At 43.0% G+C, this 19,951-nt stretch overlaps 1 protein-coding gene across 4 annotated transcripts in view; it reads right to left on the reverse strand.

The window, feature by feature from the left end:
• The window catches only part of syt19 (synaptotagmin XIX), a 55,447-nt gene that overhangs the window by 16,184 nt on the left and 19,312 nt on the right, over window positions 1-19,951 (reverse strand). For 2 of the 4 annotated variants that reach the window (XM_080190241.1, XM_080190243.1), the window contains exons 2-7: window positions 14,583-14,722; window positions 13,399-13,586; window positions 9,540-9,679; window positions 9,022-9,417; window positions 4,208-4,327; window positions 2,044-2,155 (exon numbers count right to left, since the gene is read on the reverse strand). In XM_080190241.1, the coding sequence (XP_080046367.1) occupies window positions 2,044-2,155; window positions 4,208-4,327; window positions 9,022-9,417; window positions 9,540-9,679; window positions 13,399-13,573 (943 nt within the window). In that variant the 5' untranslated portion in view covers window positions 13,574-13,586; window positions 14,583-14,722. Of the gene's footprint in view, window positions 1-2,043; window positions 2,156-4,207; window positions 4,328-9,021; window positions 9,418-9,539; window positions 9,680-13,398; window positions 13,587-14,582; window positions 14,723-14,866; window positions 14,922-19,951 lie in introns of those variants that run through there. The other 2 variants (XM_080190242.1, XM_080190245.1) reach the window with 2 other exon arrangements.

Here is a 19,951-nt window from a genome sequence, read left to right on the forward strand (position 1 = left end):
TAAAAAGACACCTAATTTACAATACAGCGTTGAGCTATTGAAGCTGGAGGAACATTTTTTTCATTTGTATTTCAAAGCCTGTCAATGAAAGAATTCCAGGAGCAGGTGGTTGTTTTTTTTTTGGTTCCCCACATGGGACTGGGAACCCCCAAGGTTTCATGACTCACCTGAGAGGCCATAGAAGGGGCCTGACTGCACTAAAATTGTGAAGGGGTTTGCCCTAACCATCCTGCACTGGACCCAGCAAGGACAGGCATATTGTGTATGGATGGACTGTACACAATGTATCCTGCACCAGTGAAAATGACCAAAAATGGGAATGAGGCAAGAATCCCAGAATCTGAGCTTCTGAGCTGGCCCACCTCAGCCAAAATCCAGGCCTTGGTCTCCAGTATCCTAAACAGGTAGCCTTTGTACATTTTGATCACTGTTTATATGAAGATACTTTTCTCAACATCAGTCCTTACATCGGTTTTCTCAACATCCCTTGTTCTACCAGTGTGTCTTTATTTGGTACTCTGGATTGTTTCCTTTCTACCCCATGTTCATTCAGCACTCAGCATTGCAACAAAGAACAAAACCACAATGCATTAATACTGATAACGTAGAAAACAAACTCTGTACCATATTTACAAAATAAAAGGCAGTTAAAGACAAGTAATCTCATCTTGGGGATTAATCCAGCTCTGTTATTTCAATGTTTATGATGCCCTTTCCAGCCTTTCTATATCATCAGGGTTTTCAAATCACTCCCTTGTGTCAGTTATATTATACATGCGGTTTTCTGTGAGACTCCCATAAAAGTAATATGCTGCCTAGTGTACTAGAACAGTTTGTGAAATACTGCGAAAAAATTAATCACATTTAAAACATAAATCTTCATTTAAGATTCATATTTTCCATTCTACTTCATCTGCCTGGCTGGCATCATTTTAGACATCCTCAGTTTCTGGATGGACAACTATTTATTTTACTCTTTCACATTATTATGGGTTTTTCTGACAATGCCACACTCATTGCTGTTCCTAATTGTCATGAGAATGTTGTGGTGAGCTGCCTTCTTGAATCACTGGTGTGACAGAGGTACACCAGTGTCACACTGGTTGGGTTGGCGGGGCTTGGGGGATGGTGGGTTAGGGGTTTAGTTCCAGAATTTGGCTCAGCAACAGTGAACAAATGGCAATCTATTTCTAAGCCAGGATGATGTATGACTTGAAGGGGAATTTATAGGTGATAGTGATCCCATGCACTTACTGCCCTCTCTTGATTACTGAAGCCAAATGCTTTGGGAAGTGCTTGGTGAGTTGCTTCAATGCATCTTGTAGATGGTAAATAATGTAGCCAGTTGTGGACAGAATGAGTGTTTAGGGTAGTGGATGGGTTGGCATTCCAGTGGCCTGTCTTGCCCTAAAGGTGTTGAGTTTTTTTGAGTGTTGTTAGTGCTTCATTCACACAGGCAAATGGAGAGTATTCTATCACAATCTTGACTGGGGCTCATAAATGGGAGACGTCTTTCGAGTGTCAGGAGATGGGTTGCCCACTGCAGAAAGTTCAGGCTATGGCCTGTCGCTGTTTACATGACTGGCCCAGTTGGGTTTCTGATCAATGATAATGCCACAGTAGGGGGTTAAGTGATGGAAATGCCATTACTTGTCATGGGGGGGGTGAGGGGGGAATGGTTAGATTCACCCTTGTAGATGGTCTTAGCTTTGCACTTGAGACACAAGTCATTGTCACTTGCTGCTTATAACCCAAGACTGAATGTCTGCACGAAGTGACAAAACTCATCTTAACTTATTTTTACATAGTATTGAAAAATCAGTGCATAAGCAAAAATATCTAAAGCCCAAATAGAATGTTTAATGATTCAGACTTAAACATCCATTATAAACACCTCAGTGTTAGAAAAACAAACAAGATAAGATCACCTGAATGGTATAGGCATTATCGATTACAAATAGTTATATTACATTCTATTAATATAAAGCATCATCCCCAAATAACCAAAGAAAAATGTAATACACAAATTAAAGTCTTAAATACCTGTATCTGGATTATTGCTCAGACAGCCAATTTTCACCTTCAGCAGTGTAACTTCTAATTTCTGGGCTGTTGGAAGATATTTGAGAGACACAAGAATTTCCCCAACAACCTCCTGTAAGGAACAAAAACAAATAAAATGATAATGACCCTGATGTCATGACACTAAAAGGCACTGCATAATTTTAAGTAGTGTTCTTGTTGCTGTTCACACGAGTGTCTGAATCAGTTCACCTTCTGTCGGTTTTAAGCTATTATGGAATCTAGCAGATATGCTGCATCTTCCGGCACATTTTGATTATCGGAATTCTGGAGGAATAGCTTCTGAAAGCAATCTCTTGCTAGCTTGTACATTCCAGGGACAAAAATCATACTGAAATACATTAGTGTTTATTTCTGATATTGCCTTTGGTAACTTGAATCTCACAATTTATTTGTAAAATCATGCCAGTAGTCAGCTGCGAATGAACAGTGCTTTTATTGCACAAATGAAGTAAACAAAAACCACAAGCCTATGGTGAACACAGCTGGTCCTAACCGGGACTAAAAGATAATGGACCCACTCAGGGGCCTGCTTTATACAGGACTCTGTATACTATCTCCTCATAGTTGGCTAATTACTAATCCCCAGGGAGCTCGTATTCAACAAGTCCTACATGACAGTCAGTTAGTGATTCCCCATGCAAGTCATGGGGATTCTCACAATTTGCTACCTCTGACTTGCTGTGGTATGTTAACTTTCCTTTCCTCATGTTGTCAATGTTAACATAAGAACATAAGAACATAAGAAATAGGAACAGGAGTAGGCCATCCAGCCCTTCGAGCCTGCCCCGCCATTCAATAAGATCATGGCTGATCTGTCGTGTCTCAGTTCCACATTCCCACCCTCTCCCCATAACCCTTAATCCCCTCGCTTATCAAAAACCAGAGGGACCTCGGGGTCCTGGTGCATGAGTCGCAAAAACCCAGCCTGCAGGTGCAGCAGGTGATCAGGAAGGCGAATGGGATGCTGGCCTTCATAGTGAGGGGGATTGAATATAAAAGTAGGGAGGTCTTGCTGCAGCTGTATAGGGCATTGGTGAGGCCGCAGCTGGAGTACTGTGTGCAGTTTTGGTTGCCGCACTTATGCAAGGATATTTTGGCCTTGGAGGGAGTGCAGAGGAGGTTTACTAGGCTGATACCGGAGTTGAGGGAGCAGAGCTATGAGGAGAGGCTGAATAAACTAGGCTTGTACTCGTTAGAGTTTAGAAGAATGAGGCGAGATCTCATTGAGACGTATAAGATGATGAATGGGATGGATAGGATAGAGGTGGAGAGGCTCTTCCCGCTCAGAAAGGACAGTAGGACTAGGGGGCACAGCCTCAAGATAAAGGGGGGGGTGGTTTAGAACAGAGTTGAGGAGGAACTTCTTCACTCAAAGGGTGGTGAATCTCTGGAATTCTCTGCCCGTTGAGGTGGTGGAGGCTGCCTCGCTAAATATTTTTAAGACGCGGCCTCGCTATTTCCTCCTTGATGACGGATTCTAACATTTTACCTACAACAGACGTTAAACTAACCGGCCTATAATTCCCTGCCTTTTGCCTGGCACCCTTCTTAAACAACGGCGTAACATTAGCCGCTTTCCAATCTTCCGGCACTTCCCCGGAATCCAGCGACATTTGGAAAATAATCACCAAGGCCTCCACTATCACCTCTGCCATTTCTTTCAGAACCCTTGGATGCATTCCATCCGGTCCTGGGGACTTGTCCACAATCAGTCCCTCCAGTCTGTCGAGCACCGCCTCTCTCGTAACAATAATGTCATTGAGACCCTCCAGTCCTACTACCTTTCCATAAGCGGAGCACAGTCATCCCATACAACAAATAAAAGGGCTTAATGAGATTGGATGTATGAAGTGGAGCTATAACACTGGTAACTTCTTTTTTCTCTTTCCTTGGAAAAGTCCTTGGCCTCAATTCAGCAAAACCCTAACGTGGCATAAATCTACCAAGTGCAAATTGCAGGAACAGGCAAGTTTGCCTTCCCATCTGCTTGTATTCTTCAATGCATTTCACTGGGAAAAATGATTTAAAATCAAATTGTGGGGCTCAACCAATGGCTGCTAAACAGCTCTGGAACTAAAAATGTTACTGCCACAGAGAGGCCAGTTAATGACATAATTTGTACCTTTTGGACCTTCTGCAACTTTTCACAGAACTCAACTGTGTTTGGTAATTCCAGGTTGCTAAATGGCATGCACACTTCTCCTAGAATATCACGGCGTGAATACTTGTCAAAATCCCAGGCCTGGCAGGAGAATATTTATTTAGAATTAGATTACACAAAAGACACAAGATCAGAAAAAACAGACCATTAAATGTCAATAAAAACTGCACATATAGACTGACACCCTCTGTTTATTGGTGGATTTAAAGCGCATTTCTCCTGACAGAAGAATGAAGTTTAAATAGTGTCAAAGAAAACAGTGAAATTATTATACACATGCAATCGCCAGACTGTTGGTATGTGGAGGAGGAGAAGTAAATAGCAGAAGGTATATATACATTAGACGGGGTGGCATGGTAGCACAGTGATTAGCACTGCTGCTTCACAGCTCCAGGGACCTGGGTTTGAATCCTGGCTCGGGTCACTGTCTGTGTGGAGTTTGCACATTCTCCCTGTGTTGTGTGGGTTTCCTCCAGGTGCTCTGGTTTCCTCCCACAGTCCAAAGATGTGCAGGTTAGGTTGATTGGCCATACTAAAATTGTCCCTTAGTGTCCTGGGATGCATAGGTTAGAGGGATTAGTGGGTAAATATGTAGGGATAGGGCCTGGGTGGGGTTGTGGTTAGTGTAGACTTGATGGGCCGAATGGCCTCTTTCTACACTGTATGATTCTATTAGACATTTTGAACACCATCAGGGATTGTTATGAATGATAAAATATTTCATGCAATTTTTTCCAATCGTTCAGAAATTACCAGATACCATTGGCTCTCAACATCATTTTGGAGAATCATGTCTAAATGCAGGAGTGCTAAAATTTACAGATTGGACTTGGAAATTTGACATAAAGAAATGGTGAGTATCGAAAATCAAATGATTTCTGTTCTTTCATGTTACTTTAAGGAGAAATATTGATCAGAAAGGTACAACCTCACATAGAGGGTTAAATTAGCTCTTTCACACATCTCCTCAAAGCTGGTTACATGAACATAAAGTGACACAAGCCTGTGAATCTACTAACCTTTTAGCTGGTGAAAAGTGAGCAGCGCTGGGGTAGTTAAAACCAGGGATGAGGCAGGGTGGAGAAGTGATGCCAACAAATTAAGCATCTGGTTTGTTGCAGCTTTCTCATTTTTCAAATCTTGTGCAGCTTTGCACGGTGGTGCAGTGGTTAGCACTGCTGCCTCATAATGCCAGGGATCTGGGTTCAATTCCGGCCTCAGATCATTGTCTATGTGAAGTTTACACATTCTCCCTGTGTCTGTGTGGGTTTCCTCCTGCACTCCAAAGATGTGCAGGTTAGGTGGATTGGCCATGCTAAATTATCCCATAGTGTCAGGAGGATTAGCAGGGTAAATGTGACAGGATACGGAGATGGAGATGTTGTCGGTGGAGGCTTGATGAGCTGGATGGTCTTCTATGATATAGGTGTTCTATAAGGGCATAGAGTGAAAATTTACAGCCCTTCCCACAGGTGGGATCTTCTGGCCCCTCCTACTGGCAGTTGCTCTTACAAAGAGCCAGCAAGAAATGATGGGATGAATGGCTTGCTTCTGTGCCATAACCATTCTATGAGTGAAATTTAATGACCTCCCCCATGACAAGTTTCATGGTGGGGATGTTTACTCAGATGAGAGGGCATTGGGTGGGGACTCTACTGCCTTCCCACCTCCATCCTGATTGAGTCTATAGTGGGAGGACCCATGGCTATCATTCCCATTCTGTCGCCAATTTAGGCCTTTGAGTGGACAATCGATGGTGATTGAATGGGTGGATATTGAGATCTTGAGTCCACTGTTACAGAGACAGAGGAAGTGAATTGGCTTGTCTAGCCCATGCAGGCAGCATGACAACCTATGGGGTGTTGCTTGTGGGGTCTTGGAGGAAGTAGGTTCCTCATTCAAAGCCAATCAATGCCTGATCAAGGGACCCGGTGTTGGGACAGGAGGCAATGGGTCTTGCTGAGAACCCGTCCATGCCCTTGCCCCCTTCTCCTGAGACCCCCACTCTGCCACCCTTCTCCCACCAACATTCATTTGGGCCAGGCATCCAGCAATGATTCTAGGTCTTGGGTGGATATAGTGCTGGCAGCATCCTCTGCTTTGTCAGTAGTGTTGCTATGGTGCTGTTGGCCTCTGATCAGCTGACAGTTCTTGGCATGCAGAACTTGGAGTCCTTGATCCCAGAGAAGATCAACCTTTGTCTAATTAAGTGCGTGAGTGGGCCTTCCCTCAAGGAGGTGACACAGGGTTCATGCCAGCTCCTGAGCCAACTAAGGGGACCCCCCCACCCATCACCTCCATTAAATCCAGCTGTTTGACCCTGTGATTATTCATGGTGATAATAGTCACTATCATAGCCAATGGTGATTCCCAAGATGTTGATGGTGGGGGATTTAGCAATAGTGGTGCCCTTAAAGAACAGGGGGAGATAGATGGGCACTTTAACCTTTGAAATGGTCATTATCTGCTGCTCATGAATCTTACCAGCTATTTGTCAACCCTCCTCAGACCAGGGATCATTATTTGAATTAAGCTGAGCAGTGAACAGTTCCACACCAGAGCTTATGATGGAGGGAAGATCACAGTAGAAGCAGCTAAAGATGGTTGGCAAAAGACACTTTGCTGTGACAATCCTGCAGCAGTCTGTTTGGCCTTCAACAACCATGACCATCTTCCTTTGTGTCACAAATTATTCAAACCACTGAGTGTGTGTGGCCAGCATGGTAGCACAGTGGTTAGCACTGTTGCTTCACAGCTCCAGGGACCTGGGTTTGATTCGATTCCCAGCTTGGGTCACTGTCTGTGTGGAGTTTGCACATTCTCCTTGTGTCTGCATGGGTTTCCTCCGGGTACTCCGGTTTCCTCCCACAGTCCAAAGATGCGCAAGTTAGATTGATTGGCCATGCTAAAAATTGCCCCTTAGAGTTGTGAGTTGCGTAGGTTAGAGGGATTAGCGGGTAAATATGTAGGGATATGGGGGTAGGGCCTGGGTGGGATTGTGATCGGTGCAAACCTGATGGGCCGAATGGCCTCCTTCTCACTGTAGGATTTCTATGATTATTACAACTCAGTTTTGCTAGTTCCAAATTTCTCAGTCCCAAACTTGGTTTAATGCAATCTTGATATTAGAGACCAATGCTATCCGCTCTCCTTCAAACCACAAGATTTAAATAAGGCATAACCTGGGACTGATTTGGACATGACCATGGCCATGGCCATCCAAACTGACGTACTTTCCATTGAAGGGTTTTCTCTTTCCCAGTTTGTAATCCTCTTATATCAAAAACCACCTCTATGTAAGAAGGTCGGCCTTTTCATTTCATTTGCTGATCTGAGTGACTTCAGGGTTAGTATGCTGATTTTAATAATGCAGAGATTAACATTGACTCTCACCAAGTTAGGGTATAGACTTGTTCAAGTAAAGGTAAGGCTGATCCACTTATGGATTGATAGTACTCTGTATTAAGGGTCAGCATTAACAGCAATTTAATCTATGTTTTTAAGTTTATTTATTAGTGTCACATGTAGACTTACATTAACACTGCAATGAAGTTACTGTGAAAATCCCCGAGACACCATACTCCAGTGTCTGTTCAGGTATACTGAGGGAGAATTTAGTACTGCCAACGCACCTAACAAGCATGTCTTTCGCACTGTGAGAGGAAACCGGAGTACCCAGAGGAAAACCACGCAGACACGGAGAGAACATGCAGACTCCGCACAGACAGTGACCTAAGCTGGGAATCGAACCCATGCTGTGAGGCAGCAGTGCTAACCACTGTGCCACTGTGCTGCCCAGTATGTACACGATTTCATATGTTTTTTTGAACACATGGCAGCAATACGCAGAGGTGAATATCACATTAAGTCCTTGGTAAGTAATGACTTTAGTTAAAGACAATGAGTTTTATTACAAAGTATGTGGAGGAGAGACACGACAATTGATGAGTTCCCTGAAAAAGCTGAAGTAGTGTAACTACATGCAGCCTTCAGTTTAATGGTGGATTTGATTTTCTTATGTAATATGTAACATTACTATAGCTTATTTTAGAGTTCTTTTACTAAAGGAAGCCTGAAAGAATGTTGACTGAGAAAAAAGTTGTTAAGGATAAATAAGTTTAAAGTCCTCATAATTTCACAATGATTCAAAGTTCAAATACAACTTCTGATACAAGGAGCAGAGACAGTCAAAGTTCAAATGTGATTAATCGCTGTGTTCATTTGCCTATTTTAATCTCTCCTTTGGTAAATGATATATAATAATAAACCATTAAGTCTATGATTGTCACACACGGGCAGCACAGTGTCTGTTGACACTGGTGCCTCACAGTGCCAAGGACATGGGCTCGATTCCTGGTTTGGGTTACTGTCTGTGTGGAGTCAGCATGTTTTCCCCGTATCTGCGTGGGTTTCCTCTGAATACTCCGGTTTCCTCCCACAGTCTGGAAGACGTGCTGGTTATGCGCACTGGTCATGCTAAATTCTCCCTCAGTGTACCCGAACAGGCACCGGAGTATGGCGATTAGGGGATTTTCACAGTAACATCATTGCACTGTTAATGAAAGCCTACTAAGAAATAAACTTTAAATTAAACAAAGGAAGAGATGCATAACAAGAAAATGATAGCTGCAATGAAAGACAATGTGGCCAAGATACAATAAAACTGCTAACTCAAACTCCAAACACAATTGCTTGTTGAAATTGATATAAACATAACTCATATGAATAAATATAGAAAGGCAGCAAGAGGGTTTAAAAATTTTTGTTTAAGGTACCTCAAGTTTTAAAGTAGCCTTCTTATAGTCATCCTTTTCAATAAAACAGCTAAACTGGTTTCCAAAGCAGGGATTTCTCGTGTTCTTGACAATCATTGTGTCCCATTGGTGAAGCATACATTGGTATCGACGTAAACTCACAAACAGCTTTACCCGAATGAAGAAGTCAGCGGGCTGACTGAAGTGTTGGGTGGGTAGATCCAATGCTTCGATAACTGTCAATTCTAACTTTGATAGTTTTTTATCATATGACAAAGAAAATTTCAAATTTCCTGTGAGCTCAACCTTTGAGTCAGTGACAAGATCGTCGTTCGATTGAATCAGCTTAAAATTGATAGGGTCACTGTTTTGAAAATAAAGACTTAGCTTTTGTATACTCTCCTGGAGCTTCTGTACCTTCAAAAAAAAAAGACACAAATGCAAAAAGATTGGAGATGGGAAGAATATATTAACCAATGTGACACGTAATTTTTTTCAAGGTGTGAAGTAAAAGTGCCAACAATCCTGAATCCACTTGCCTTGTAATTGTGTTTTTTCACATCTGAACACTCATCTTCATCAGACATGCTCAGGAAGTCTGCAGAGTTGCTGCAAGTTGATAAGTTGCTTTTTTCTGTATATTCTTTCTTGGGATCAGTCCTAACCTCCGCATTTTTTGCTACAAACACAACATTAGTTGAAAGTTACTCAGGAAAAGTATAATAATGGAATGATTAAGAGCAGACATTCACTAACGGGGAAATCACAGTTCCAATCCTGGGGATACCACCATTCCCTGTGCAGCAGGTTGGATTAAGAGAATCCCAGCTGAAGACAATTCTTTTGCAAGCCCCATTTTTTTGTTACATTACGATGCAAATAGTCAGTAACACCCATGGTAACACACTGCTGCTTCACAGTGCCAGGGACCTGGGTTTGATTCCCGGTTTGGGTCATTGTCTGTGCGGAGTTTGCATGTTCTCCCCATGTCTGCGTGGTTTTCCTCTGGGTGCTCCGGTTTCATCCCGCATTCTGAAAGACATACTGGTTAGATGCTTTGACCCAAACAGATGCCGAAGTGTGGCAACTAGGGGAGTTTCACAGTCACTTCATTGCAGTGTTAATGTAAGTCTTACTTGTGACTAATAAATACACTTGAACTTGCGCAATGGCATGCTGAGAATGATATCGTGCTCCCACTGGTGATACAGACTATTTTAATATTATGTCCTACATCTTGGTGTACAAAGGCTAGAATTTGTTTCAGTTTTGTTACAACATATTTCACAAAATCACGTAACAGACATGCAGAGGCAAGCTTTTAATTCTTCAACCACAAATAACTCACAGAATTCTGACATGGTATCTAGCTGTTCTTGAATGATTCCAAGGTTTCTACTGCACTTTCCATAAATGCACACTGTCTGTTGATAACTCTGTGCAAGGGGAACTTCCTGGCATCAATTCTGAATTTGCCGTATGCTATGCCAAACCTACCCCAACTTGTATTTGAAATCTATTCAAAATGATGTTCTAGATTTACTGTTTCCCTACTAATCACTATCTTTTGCAGTTCTATAAACTGCTGTCCCATACTTTTTCTTTGACCCTCAAAATCCTGAGTTTCTCCATACTTTCCTCATGCCTCAATCCTCTGATGTTAGCATGTGAGCCAAGCCGGTAGGCAGTTGAAGTGCCACTTGTTACTTACCCACCCTCTACCCTCTGTGTGATGCATTCTGATGATGTCTGAGTGATGGCTGCAATTTCAATTCAGGCCTGACCAGGAAGCCTGAGCTTTCTCCTCAATTTAACCAGGACAGCAGCCTGGGAGAGACTAACAATAGATAAGTTTGCGGGTCAAGGAAGGGCAAGTGTGAAAGAAAAGTGAATGCCACCCTGCCAGTGGTAGTCTTTCAGAAATTTATCTTTACCTTCGAATTATTAAATTCTTCAAAACAATAAAGGAATATGAGGGTCAATAAATTGCAATGGGTTCTTCAGTGCTCAGATTCGTGTTGCTGATCTCAAGTTGCCAGTGCCATTACCACAAGTTTATGACAATTGTTATAGCTGCTGAACCTTATGATTACGTTGTAATCACTTTCCTTCAATGCAAATTAAAATGGAATAGTTTGGACTGGGGCATGTGACTGCCTACAAAATCTGCATGGAGACTAGCTTATGTGGCCTTATACTAAATCTGCTAGGAGATAAGCCCATGTGACCGGTCTTCATTGAGACAATCACCTAGGTTGAAATGTATTGAAAGTGCGAGTTTTAACACCTTGACACAGTAACTCACAGACAAATGAACACAGAAGCACAGGAGTCTCAGTCACATGGGGAAATCTGAAGAGTGAGATTAGAAATGGGTGCTGCTATGCCAGGCAGAGGAAAATAATTGTTTTCAGTTTACCCACCAAGATAAGTCCTGGTGAGGACAGACCCCTGGCTCAAAGAAGTCTTGTGAAGAATTAAAGACCATGGAATCATCAGAGTGTATCTTGTGAGTAAGAGTTCATTTGATTATGCTCAAAGGGTTGACTGAAGGGATTTTGTTCAAAAGGACACTGGAAGATCCACCCTAGTGGAGCAGGGAGATGAAATCTTCTTAAAGCTGAGAGAGGCTTGGAACTTCAAGAACAAGACTACATTTACGCTGAGAGTGGAACGTAATATATAAATATGGAATCAGGTTTTCATCTGTATTGACGTGCCAATAAGTAATACCCTTCCTGCAATTTAGTGTCTTAGTTGCCTATTAAGGAATGTTTATTCAATGTGGATTTTAGAGTGTTTGTTACAATAAAAATCTTAAAGCGTGAGATCTTGTTATGAGATGCTTGGAATTGGTCACGGGGCAATTCAGATCTCTTCTTCAAAGTGATTGGTCTCTGCAGGGATTGTAACAAAACATTTTGGGGAAATGAAACAAAGCTGTTACTCTTTGAGCTGCCTCCTCCCTCTGTGACTGAAGGTTGTTTCTGATTTGCTAACATACTGTTACCATTTTGCAAATGTCACAGAGCAGAGAATGGACTTGTGAGACACAAACAACCATTTCCTCCCCCAGCGCCGTTCCCTGTGATAAACTGCACAACCTCCCAACCTTTCTAGGTCTGGCTTGACTTGTTGCCCTTTATTTGTCTTCTGTTGGATGAGGTTTTGCTTAGAGTGATTTAGAGTTAGTATTCTCAAAATTATTTTTTTACACAACTATTTCTATCTGAAACCTCATGGTAAGTACAATCATTATTCTCTGGGCACAGAATGTTTCAGGTCTTGCTCCCTTGGAGTAAGATTTAGGAGCACAATTAGGCCATTCAGCCCATCGAGCCTGTTCTGCCATTCAATCATGGCTGATAAGTTTTTCAACACCAATCTCTCACCTTTGATCCCCTTACCCTGTCTATCTCTGTCTTAAATACACTCAATGGCCTGGCCTACTGTGGCAATGAATTCCATAGATTCACCATCGCTGGCTGAAGAAATTCCTCCTCTCTCGTTTCTAAAGGGTCATCCCTTTATTCTGAGGCTGTGCCCTCAGGCACTAGATTCTTCTACTAATGGAAACATCTTCCCCATGTCCACATTATCCAGGCCTTTCAGTATTCTGTAAGGTTCAATGAGATCCCCTTGGTTATCTGATCCAGTTGTCATGTTTACATCATCATTAACATCACTGTTTAACTGACGTAACCATTAACTGTTTAGTCTGCAAAATAGCACAAGTTCCTTGACTGTTCTAGGCCAAGAGAACTTAACAACATGGGACATAATGATATAATATCCTTGTGATATGGCCTCAAAAGTGGGAACAAGAGCACTGGGGGAAGATTGTGGTGACCGTGTTATGGGACTGGTGCAGTACTAGAAATTAATGCTACTCTGAATTTCACTCACTCTCATCGTCCCATATTACAGCAATGTAATAATTTAGTACTACAATTAATTGCGGTGTGGGGGCAGGGGGGAATCAGTTTAGCTCAGTTGCAGGATGGCTGGTTCACGATGCAGAGTGATGCCAACAGCGTGGGTTCAATTCCTATATCGGCTGAGGCTATTTATGAAGGCCTGCCATCTCAACCCCTTGCCTAAGGTGTGGTGATCCTCACAGTAAATTACCACCAGTCAGTCCTCCCCCTCACAGGGGAGAGTAGCCTATGGTCATCTGTGGCTATGGTAACTTTACTACAATTAATGAAAGGTAATATGGTTTCCTTGTTTATGCTTTGTGTGCCAAGCCAATCAATAGCATTACTGGCAGAGATTATGATGGGAATAGTTCTTAGAGTTGGGAATAGTTCTTAGTGTCAAACAGGGAATGATTGACATGAAATGCTATGCATTGAATAATCTCAGACGTTTCCACTTGAGAATATATCCAGGACCCACCTTCTGTTTTCTTTGCTTTTCTGTATTTACAGTATAGGCAGATCTGCCACCCAAGAATTATCATGCATACCAAGAAAAAAAGAATTGCCACCCCCACCACGATCACTTTCATTGTGTTAGCCAGGTGAATGTCCAGGTTTTGAATAACAGCCAGGAATTTGCTAGCAAAACCCATGTTCCAACTGAGCCTGAAAGACAAAATAAAATTACATAAAGAGAACACATTAATGAATGAACTGGGTAGGTTCCCATTAATAGGTTTTTAAGATGTTCTAAAAAAATTGGACATTCATCTTAAGTCTTGTTTATAGTGCTTCCAGGCATATGGAAGCTAAGAGTCTACTTATATTTCAATCATAGATGTGGGCGTTGTTCACAAGGCCAGCATTTATCACACATCCCTAATTAACCTTAACTGAGTGGCTTGCTATGTTGCTAGGGCATTTCAGTGGGCAGGTTAGAATTGACCACATTGCTGTGGGTCTGCAGCCACACCTTGCCTCAGCCAAACTGGGTAAGGATGGCGGATTTTCTTCCCCAAAGGACATTAGTGAACCAGATGAGTTTTAAGGACAAGCCACCGTTATTGATCCAAGCTTCTTATTCCAATTTTATTGAATTGAAATTCCCTAGCTGTCACTTATGTCTGCAGACTTCTGGATTACTAGCTTGGCGCCATATCCATTGTCTCACTGTTTTATAGTCCCAGGAAGGCAATGATTTTGGCTGCAGGCCACTTTGCAGCATCAGCCATGATACAGACCCATTGTCTCTTTCAGAACATAACCTGCATTGGCACAGCTCCTGTGATAGATGGAGGAGTGTGTATCTTAGCTTATAGATTCGGTGCAAGGATAGCGATGCAGAATCAGCCTTGCATCTTTCCATGCTGCTGTGTAGCTGATCGCCATTGTAAAGGATGGGATCCAGACTGTACAATGACATGTGCTCCATTGGAGCTGGACTCCTTCATGCTTCTTGACTGTGACAGGAGACTGATTGCCAGACCTGTCAACGCAACCAGCATCACAGTCTGCATGTTCTTCTGTGTTCTGCCCCAACAAAGTCCTCATCTGAGCCCCCTGCAACAGAACTCATCTGTCACTTCATCCTATAGGGAATTGAATCATGGGCTTTCCTCTCCCCACACCCTAAATTCAGCCCACTCATGCCTGGCAACTCACCAGTATACTGGACTCTAAGGTCTTCACAGTGCCAGTGTCCGAAATAGCAACTGTGAGATCAGGTGATGATGCATCCTTATTGCTTTTGTGGGGTAGCTCTTCCTCCAGCCCATCTGAATCTGGCCAGGCAGCAAGTTTATCTGAAAGAACACAAACAGAAGGGGTGGGTTGGTGTGATGGAAGGTGTAGTACCACGATCACGCCAGCTTTAGCTTACACTGGTTGTCAAATCTCACGATGAGGCTGAAGAGGGAGTTGAAAAGAAGCATAAGGCTGATAATTACCATCATCCTGGACTTTCTATGGGCTGTGTTGCCTCTGTGAAACTCCTATCCATCCCTCCTCAGTCTTCTGCCTCACCCTGGTGATACATATGCTCTTTTCCTGCAACTGAGAGAGCAGGGATTGTGTAGTACTGTGCTAGGGTAATGTGCTCACTTAGCTGAATGTCTGAAGGTAGTGCTAGAGTTAGGGTGAATTAGAAACCCTAGGTTGTATTATAAAGTTAGACTAGACCCCAATTATTTGCTATTTTTGGCATTAATATGAGAATAAGATGACTCACTCCAGGCACAATTCTGTTGACAAACTAGGAAGCTTTTATCAGAACAAACTTTATTTAACAACACAGTTTTAACTATAACAAATGAATTAGCTTGACTGTTAACATTGAACAGCACCTAATATGGCAAGATACAATTCTTAACTGCCAAACAATCCTTATGAGTTCCAATTCAAGCAATATTCTTCTTATAGACTGAAAATCTCTCTTTGAAAGCAGTCAGTAACAGGCTTATGTTCTTGATAGCTGAAGGGGGTGGAGAGTGCCAGGGTGTCTGCGTTGTGGCCGGCTGCAGCAGCAGAAGGCTGGACAGATCTCTCAGACAGGTTGCTCTCTCAGACCTGTCAGGCCTTTGCTGGTTGCCATTGCACATGTGCAGCACAGTAGGAGGAAAGGAGGAGAGAATCAACATGACCCCTTCTAGACTGGATATCTGTGAGTGAATCACCCAACTGTGGTTGTGCTAAAAGCCTCTCCAATTGCCTATTCACAAACACCTCACTCTGCCACTGAATCTCAAATTCTTTGTTTGGTGACAATACAAAAGTAAAGATCACCACAAAACAAACACTTCAAATCAAATGTATAAATTAAATCATGCTGATTTCGTACAAATGTCAACTAATCACCCTTCTGCATTCCCTTACGCTTTCTTTCTATGTGTCTTTGCCTATTCAAATGTACACAGTGTTACCCCAGTTGCTTCAGCATGGCTGTGATTTTCAAGGCTGACTTCTTGTGGTGGAGAATGCAGATTGGGCTTTAGGGGGATGAAATTTCGCAGATCTGAGTCTAGAAGTTCAGGCTTCAGACTGCTCCTTTTTGCGTGACAGAAATTACCAACTGGCTGACAAGTAACGTTGAGGATACTCGTAGAGTCGCAATAATGAAAGGTCAAATTATGTCATCCTGAGAGAAGACAGCAGGTTTGTGCTACATGGAGCCGGTACCACTCACCTGAGACAGCATCTCAGCAATCTAGTAATTTGCTGGACAGGTTGCACCACGCAAGGAAGCAGCTTTGAACACCAGTATCCACAAACATGATGACAGCAGCCTGATTTTTGAGGTGAGATTGTGCTTGCAATGGAAACTGAGACGTCAGCCATCCAACGCTGTATCATGATTGAGTGCATAAGTATTCTGTGGGGCTGGCCAGCACGTCCACATGGGCTTCGAGTTTTGTGCAAAGCCCTGTGCCAATTTGATGCTTGACTCATCCAGATTCCTTGGCAGTGCCTACAAGCTTTCTGCCAGGTCGCCAATCCTCCAGGCATCTTGGTATGTGTACCTAACATCATTCTTGTGCCTCAAAATCCTCATTTGAATCCTCTGTACTGGAACTCATGTGTAACCCTCCCTGCTGCTGAGCTGGCATTTGCATTAAAATAAAAGCAAATCTCTCCATTGATGCTGCCAGCTCAGTTTGGCTTAGCTTTTCGAGCAACTGCACCTGCGCTACCTTAGTCTTGTTCCCTGGCTGCCAGCCACATGTTCCTGGTGTCTCACTGCATGTTGATTCAACCTCTAACTATTGTCTAAAGCAATGGTAGGCAACCCACGGCCTAGAGGCCATATGTGTGTTCTGAGTGCAGCCCAGGGACATTTTGTTGTCTGTGGCCTGCTCACAGGGGTTGCCAAGTTCCGTTGATTTCTGTCTGTGTAGTATATTTTCCTATCAGAATGACTGAAGTGATGCGTATGGTGCAGTGGTTAGCACTGTTGCCTCGTAGTGCTGGGGCCCCGGTTCAATTTGAGCCTTCTGTGAAGTTTGCACATTCTTCCCGCATCTGCATGGGTTTCTTCCGGGTGCTCCGGTTTCCTCAGCCAATCCAAAGATGTGTAGGTTAGGTTGATTGGCTATGCTAAATTGACCCCAGTGTTGGGGGGATTAGCAGGGTATATTTTGGGGTTATGGGAGTAGAGGCTGGATGGGATTGTGGTTGGTGCAGACTCAATGGGCCAAATGGCCTCCTTCTGCACTGTAGGGATTCTATCATTCTATGTGAAGCTAGGGCAAATGAAGTGAGGGGCATACTGATTGCACACAACATTGACTTGTTTTGTTTTTACCACTTGAAGTTGATGATAGTCCTATTAAGAAAGAAATGTTTAAGCATTTTCTGTAACTCATATTGAAATATTCGGCATGTATTAATTGTATTGAATCTTATTCATGGGGTCATGGTGAGTGAACAAGCCCAATTTCAATCTTGTGGCCCACTGAAATGAAGGTGGCTACTCATGCAGCCACTCACTAGCCTAGATTGCCCATCACTGCTCTGAAATAAAAGTTCTCCAACTGCTGTCAGGGCTGGGTACCAACATGAGCGAAACGCTAGTGCTTCACAAATAAATCGGTTGGACTAAAACCTGGTGTTGTCAGACTTTTTACTGTGCTTCACATTGGCACAGTGTGCTGCCATCCTGTGGTTCCTAAGGGAACAGCAACTATCAGGGTCTCACGTTGAATGAACATAGGGTGCCATTCTCCAAAAAAAACAAAGTGTTGCCGCCAGCAGGAGAATTGATGCCTTTCCCATGGGCCCTGCAATGTTAATCAGGTGCTATTCCATAGCACTTTTTTTGAGAGGGGTAAGGTTTCCACTGGCCTTGAGGGTGAGGGGAGTTTGGGGAGGTGCTTAAACACGCTGACAGATGAGGTAGGGGCACATTTTAAAAAGATCTCAAAGAACAGTGACTACCCCTCTCTCCCCACAATGCTCACATGACCCACCACAGACAAGGGGAACATCCAATAACCATTCAACACACAGGGGTAACCTCCCCCTCACTAAATTCTCGGTCACCTTCTCCCTGACCCCCTCCCCCTCAATGCAAGCATCAGGGTGACCTAAATCCTCTCTTCTATCCTCATCCCAAATGAGAGACATTCCAAAATGGGATCACAAAAGGCCATGCCCCCTTTTGACACCCCAGGCCCCCTTTCAAATCCCCCCTCCCCCCCACCCATCACCTTGGCAGAGCCAGCCTTGTACTGCCCTTTCACACCCCAACATTTCCAACCTGGCAGTGTCAACCTTTCACTGCCAGGTTGACAATGCCTGTTTGCCATAGGACAGTGGCTGGGAACTGTATAGCCATGTACCTAATTACCCAACGGGCCACAAAAGTTTCTGAGCCTTTCCCAATGTTGTCATTATGTCTATCGACAGATTTGTACAGTGGCTACAACATGGTCCTCACTGAGGAGCACCTGTACTTCCATATTGTTAAGGACTAGATCAAAAACTCTGAGGTATTTTATGAAGTTAGCTCAGACCCTGACTTCTGTATGGGTGGCACTGTGGTTAGCACTGCTGACTCACAGCTCCAGGGACCTGGGTTCAATTCCTGGTTTGGATCACTGTGTGTGGAGTTTGCGTGTTCTCGCTATGTCTGCGTGGGTTTCCTCTGGGTGCTCTGGTTTCCTCCCACAGTCTGAAAGATGTGCTGGTTAGGTGCATTGACCCGAACAGGTGCTAGAATGTGGCGATTTGGGGAATTTCACAGTAACTTCATTGCAGTGTTAATGTAAGCCTTACTTGTGACTAATAAATGAACTTTAACTTTTTTAGGGTGAGCATAAGGTGTTGCACTCCAGGCATGATTTAAGTGACCCACTAGGAAGACTTTATCTAAACAAACTTTATTTAAGAACACAGTTGGAATATAACAAAGCATAGCTTTACCAATTAAAATACTTAAATATAACAAAGTATAATTCTTAACAGCTAGCTATTTCTATTATTACAATTTAACAGCTTTCCCCACAGGCATGAATCCCTTCTTTATAGACTTATGACAGAAGTCAAAGATTCTTCCGTGGGTACTAGCTTTCCAGCCTTTTGACACTTCTGGAGAGTGATTCAGCAGACACCCATCACTTAATTCTCATGCAGCAACTTCCAGAGAAAGCTCCACCCCAAACATAGATTCTCATCCAAAGAGTTTATTTCACAGCAGATTCCGGTCTCTAGACCTCAGACAGAGCAACAGATACAGAGAAAGTGCCCATTCTCTAAAGATCCCCAAAAGCAGACTGCTTTGAGTTCTCTGTGAAAGCCTGATTGTTGCCTGTTCATCAACCTAATCAAGCCCGACTCTGCAATCCCAGGGGATAACACAAAACAACAGAACCCTTCATTAATTCAGATCAAAATAACACTGCATCAATTAAGATCAATTATGTTGCTTCAGTAACAATACTGAGAAAATGTCGCCGAGTGCATAGAACAGATCTCGCACAAAAAATGACTAAATTACATTTCTTAAAAGTACAGTATCATCAAAATGTATTGAGTGGTACCAGTTACTTGAATAGTGGAACACCACTTCCAGTGCTGGCATTCTGTTCAGGCAGAAGAGGTTCTGAAATTTCTGCTTAAAAAAAAGGGTTAACCAGAACACCTGTCCCTACTGCAATCCATTTCAGAATGGGAAATAATCTACTATAAAGAAAATTGCTGTTAGATAACACCTGCTCCCCCCTCTTAAGCAGTTCCGCTTAACTTAATAAACTAATAAAGTTTATTTATCAGTGTCACAAGTAGGCTTACATTAACACTGCAATGACATTACTGCAAAATCTTCTAGTTGCCACACTCCAGCACTGCTTTGGGTACCACTGAGGGAGAATTTAGCCTGGCCAATGCACCTACCCAGCCTATCTTTCAGAGTGTGAGAGGAAATTGGAGCAACCAGAGGAAACCCACATAGGGGAAACACGCAGACTGCTCATAGACAGTGACCCAAGCCAGGAATCAAACCCAGGTCCCTTGTGAGGCAGCAGTGCTAACCACAATGC

The sequence above is a fragment of the Carcharhinus amblyrhynchos genome, chromosome 6, assembly GCF_965287045.1.
Source record: "Carcharhinus amblyrhynchos chromosome 6, sCarAmb.v2.hapA, whole genome shotgun sequence".
Classification (NCBI taxonomy): Eukaryota; Metazoa; Chordata; class Chondrichthyes; order Carcharhiniformes; family Carcharhinidae; genus Carcharhinus; species Carcharhinus amblyrhynchos.